This window comes from Monoraphidium neglectum, assembly GCF_000611645.1.
Source record: "Monoraphidium neglectum strain SAG 48.87 unplaced genomic scaffold scaffold04034, whole genome shotgun sequence".
In the NCBI taxonomy this organism is placed as follows: Eukaryota; Viridiplantae; Chlorophyta; class Chlorophyceae; order Sphaeropleales; family Selenastraceae; genus Monoraphidium; species Monoraphidium neglectum.
The window spans coordinates 1-3513 of NW_014009595.1; the positions used below are offsets into that span (position 1 = coordinate 1).

Sequence of the window (3513 nt, forward strand, 5' to 3'; positions counted from 1 at the left end):
GTTGCGGGGTTTGGTTGTCGGCTGTGCGCTGCGTGTGAAGGAGTTACTGGAGGGTGCGCGGCAAGTCAGGTTCACAAGGCACACAGCAGGTTTGAACGCCCACCAGCATCGAGGGCCATGTTCAGGCGCCGCAGCCAGGTGATCTGAGCGCCAAAAGCAGCATCCCGCCGAGCCCGCAACAGCACGTTGTACAGAGAGCCTGGTCACGTAAGGTTTGGTGACAGGAGGGGCGAAGCGAATGCAAGGTCATACAGGTTCAGATGCAGACCTGCGTCTTGCGCCATCGCGGGTGCTTGCACGAACAATTTCTTTGAGCCAGGCACGCGCCCGCAGAGGCGGCCGTGCCACCGCCAGCACTCCAGGGACACTTAGGGCCCTGCCCTGAAGGCCACCCGGACGTATGAAAGTCGGTGGCCCTGCCCGCTCTCCTTGCGTGCTCCAGCCCTGGCGGCGCCGTCCTCAACAAAAACCCCGTCACTGGCTGGGATCGACACAGGTACCTTAAGCAACCCCCAGCAACGGCTGCCCTCACCCCTGGCGCAGTACTCTGTGACGATGCAGGGGGGCGCCAGGGTGACGCCCATGAACAGCACGACGTGCGGGTGACGCATCCGCGCCAGGATGTTCACCTGCGCGGCCGGACCAGCGCGGGCGGCAGGGGGACGGGCAGAGGTATCAAATCCGATGCGGCGCTGCAAAAAACGCTCGGCAGGAAGGCTGCTGCGCTCACCACGCCGCATGAAATGCCCGCTCACATGCGGCGGGCACGCGTGGACGCGCATACATGCACGCACATACAGGTGCACGCGCATGTGCGCAAGAATTCGTGTCCACACACGCGCACCTCTTTTGACAGGTCTGACAGCATGCGCTTGTTCCAGGTGTTAAGCGATGTTTCGGCGCCCCCCTGCACGCCGACAGGCTTCAAGTTCTGGGGGCAGGGATGAGCGTGTGGAGCAAGGGGGTGCTGCGTCTTTCAGCTTGGCAGTGCTCTAAAAGCGCAGCCCAAGAATTTGGGCTGAGCCAGGGTCAGGATTTGTGCGGACACATGGAGGGACACGCCTGAGCACAGCAAATCGGGGCTTTGCTGAGCTCCTGTCTAGGGCCGGAGGGGGCTCCCTCAGCGGTGCACCATTTTGCGCCGCGGTGTCCATGAGGGGGTGAGTGGGTCAACGAAAGGGCGACGTTGAGAGCAGGGGTAGCAGCCAACACCAACCTTGATTGCCACCTCTGTGCCATTCCAATGGCCGTAGTACACCTGGCCAAAGCTGCGGAAAAAAGAGAGAGCAGGAGGGCGCCGCAACGGTTTGCTGGCTGACTGCTAGCGCGAGAGTGACGCAACCCGACAAAGCAATCGTTCTGGCATGCTGTTGCGACCAGACGCCGTGCATGGCGTGCGGAGTGAGGGACCAATCCCTGATCGCCATCCCGACATCGGATCGCTCCCGCACACTCTGCCCAGACTATCCGCCACATCCCTAACCGTCCAGCCGCCAAGCCCTTGCCCACCTGCCCTCCCCGACCATCTTGCCCAGATCAAGATCCTCAAATTCTATGACCCAATGGGAGCTGAACAGCTCTGTGGACTGCTCCTCTTTGATAAACCGCTGCCGCTGGTCCTTCTGCTGCTGCTGCTGCTGCTGCTGCTGCTGCTGCTGCCGCTGCTGCCCTGGCTCCTCCAGCAATGGCGGCAGCTGCGGGTGCGCCGCCAGCGCCAACGGCAGCGGCTGCGACTGCGGAGGCACCGGCTGCTGCGTGTGCAACTTGGCCTGTCTGCCACCCGAGGCCGCCAGCCGCTGCGCGCTGCGGCTCTGCGCGGGCGCCGCCGCGTCCAGGGCCCCCGCCGCGGCCGCAGCGCGCTCCCGCCGCCGCGCCTCAACCACCGTCGGCGCCGTCGGCGACGACGCGGCCGCGGCCTCGTCGCACGCACGCCTGCACTCGGCCACATCCTCTCCATCGGACCCGCTGCAGCTGCCCCCGTAGCCATCGCTTCCGTCATCAGACACCACCGCTTCCTCCGCCATCGACGCCAGTGCCCGCCCGTCCTCCAGCCCGAGGCTCTTCCCGTTCCAGAGCAGCTGGCTGGCAGCTTCCATCTGCCGCCGCACGTCCTCGAATTTTGCGCTAATGATCCCCCTCTTGAACGTCGAGTGCATGAGCGCCTCGAACTTCCCCGGGTGCCCATAGTGCGCCACCAGCCCGAGCGCGCACGCGACGGCGTCCTGCGCCGCCGTCCCCGCCTGCAGCAGCCGCGCGCGCGTCTGCCACGCGGCGTCGCCCTGCCGCGCGTGCGCGGCGCGGAGTGCGAGGGCGGCGGCCTGGCTGGGGCCGACCAAGCGGTGGCAGAGCTGCTTGAACGCGGTGGCGGTGTTGGCTAGTGCCTTGAGATCTGCTGCATTGGCACAGATGCTGTCCACTAAAAGGGCCCTGCAGCTGACCACCTTGGACATGCAGGCGCCGCCCGCCCGCGCGGCGCCGGGCTCGGCGCGCGGCCGTCGCGCTGCTGCGCGGGGCTGCTGCGGCTGATGCTGCTGCGGCTGCCGGCCGTCGCGCTGCCGCGCGGCGCGCAGCGCGGCGGCGGCGACGGCGGCGGCGGTGGCCCGGCTGCTGCTGAAGCTGCTGTCGTCACTGGTCAGCTGTGGCTCGTCGTCGGGCGGCAAATCGTCGCTGGAGCCGTCCCCGCCGCCGCCTTTGGCCGCTTTTTGGAAGCGCACCTTGAGGGAGGACCGCAGCGGCCGCAGCCACCGCTGGTGACGGGGCCGCAGCGGGAGGAAAGCTGCGCGGTGGGCCCCGCCGGACGACGACGAGGGCGGGCCCTGCCGGGCGGGCTGCGGCGACGGCTGCACCGCGTCCGCCGGTGGCGCAGCGGCGTGGGTCTCTGGGGGCGGCTCGGCGGCTGCATGAAACGGCGAATCCGCAACGCCTGTGCCGGCCTGCCACCCCCCTGTTTCGAGCGGGCCACAGCCAGCTGAGTCAGGCGGCCTCATCGCTGCCGGCTCCGCCTCGCAGTGCCAGATGGCCCGCTGTTACTTGATCCGGGCGTGGCTAGTCAGGCTGACAAAAAGGGCAATTCTGCGAGATGCGTGTAGGCAGCCAGGTGTGGCCTGGCGGCGCGGCGGGTGTCGCGGCGTTGCGAGGGGTGCTCGGGGATGGGCACAGCGCGCGCTCAAGTTGAGCTATTTTATATCACCCTTTGAAAACCTCGTTCTGTGCCATGCGAACCCGCAGCATCGGCTTGCTCCGTGCAAGTCCAGGCCACTTGATCACCCTGCGCAGGCTTGCGGACCTTCGAGATCTTATCGATCACCTCCTGGCTGTTTATGTGGTGTACGCTGGTTTCACGGGAGTCTTGGGCAGTCGGCCACTACGCACCGCTCGTTTCCTGCAGTGTCGGGTTCGCTTCACATTTGCTAGGATTCGTTGTGTGACCAGGCTTGGCGGAACAGCTTCTTCAACCTGAGCCACGCGCAGAGCACTGCGCCGCCCCAGTCGCCACACTCGAGAGCAGGTGTC

At 66.6% G+C, this 3513-nt stretch overlaps 1 protein-coding gene across 1 annotated transcript; it reads right to left on the reverse strand.

Moving 5' to 3' along the window:
• Positions 1-71: 71 nt before the first annotated feature.
• On the reverse strand, positions 72-2987 carry MNEG_13761 (putative serine/threonine-protein kinase pats1; the record flags this gene model as incomplete). The annotated part of the gene is made up of 5 exons (XM_014037767.1): positions 72-199; positions 533-629; positions 845-931; positions 1217-1268; positions 1510-2987. 5 exons carry the CDS (start codon positions 2985-2987, stop codon positions 72-74), a joined length of 1842 nt encoding a protein of 613 aa, XP_013893221.1.
• Between the last annotated feature and the right edge of the window lie 526 nt (positions 2988-3513).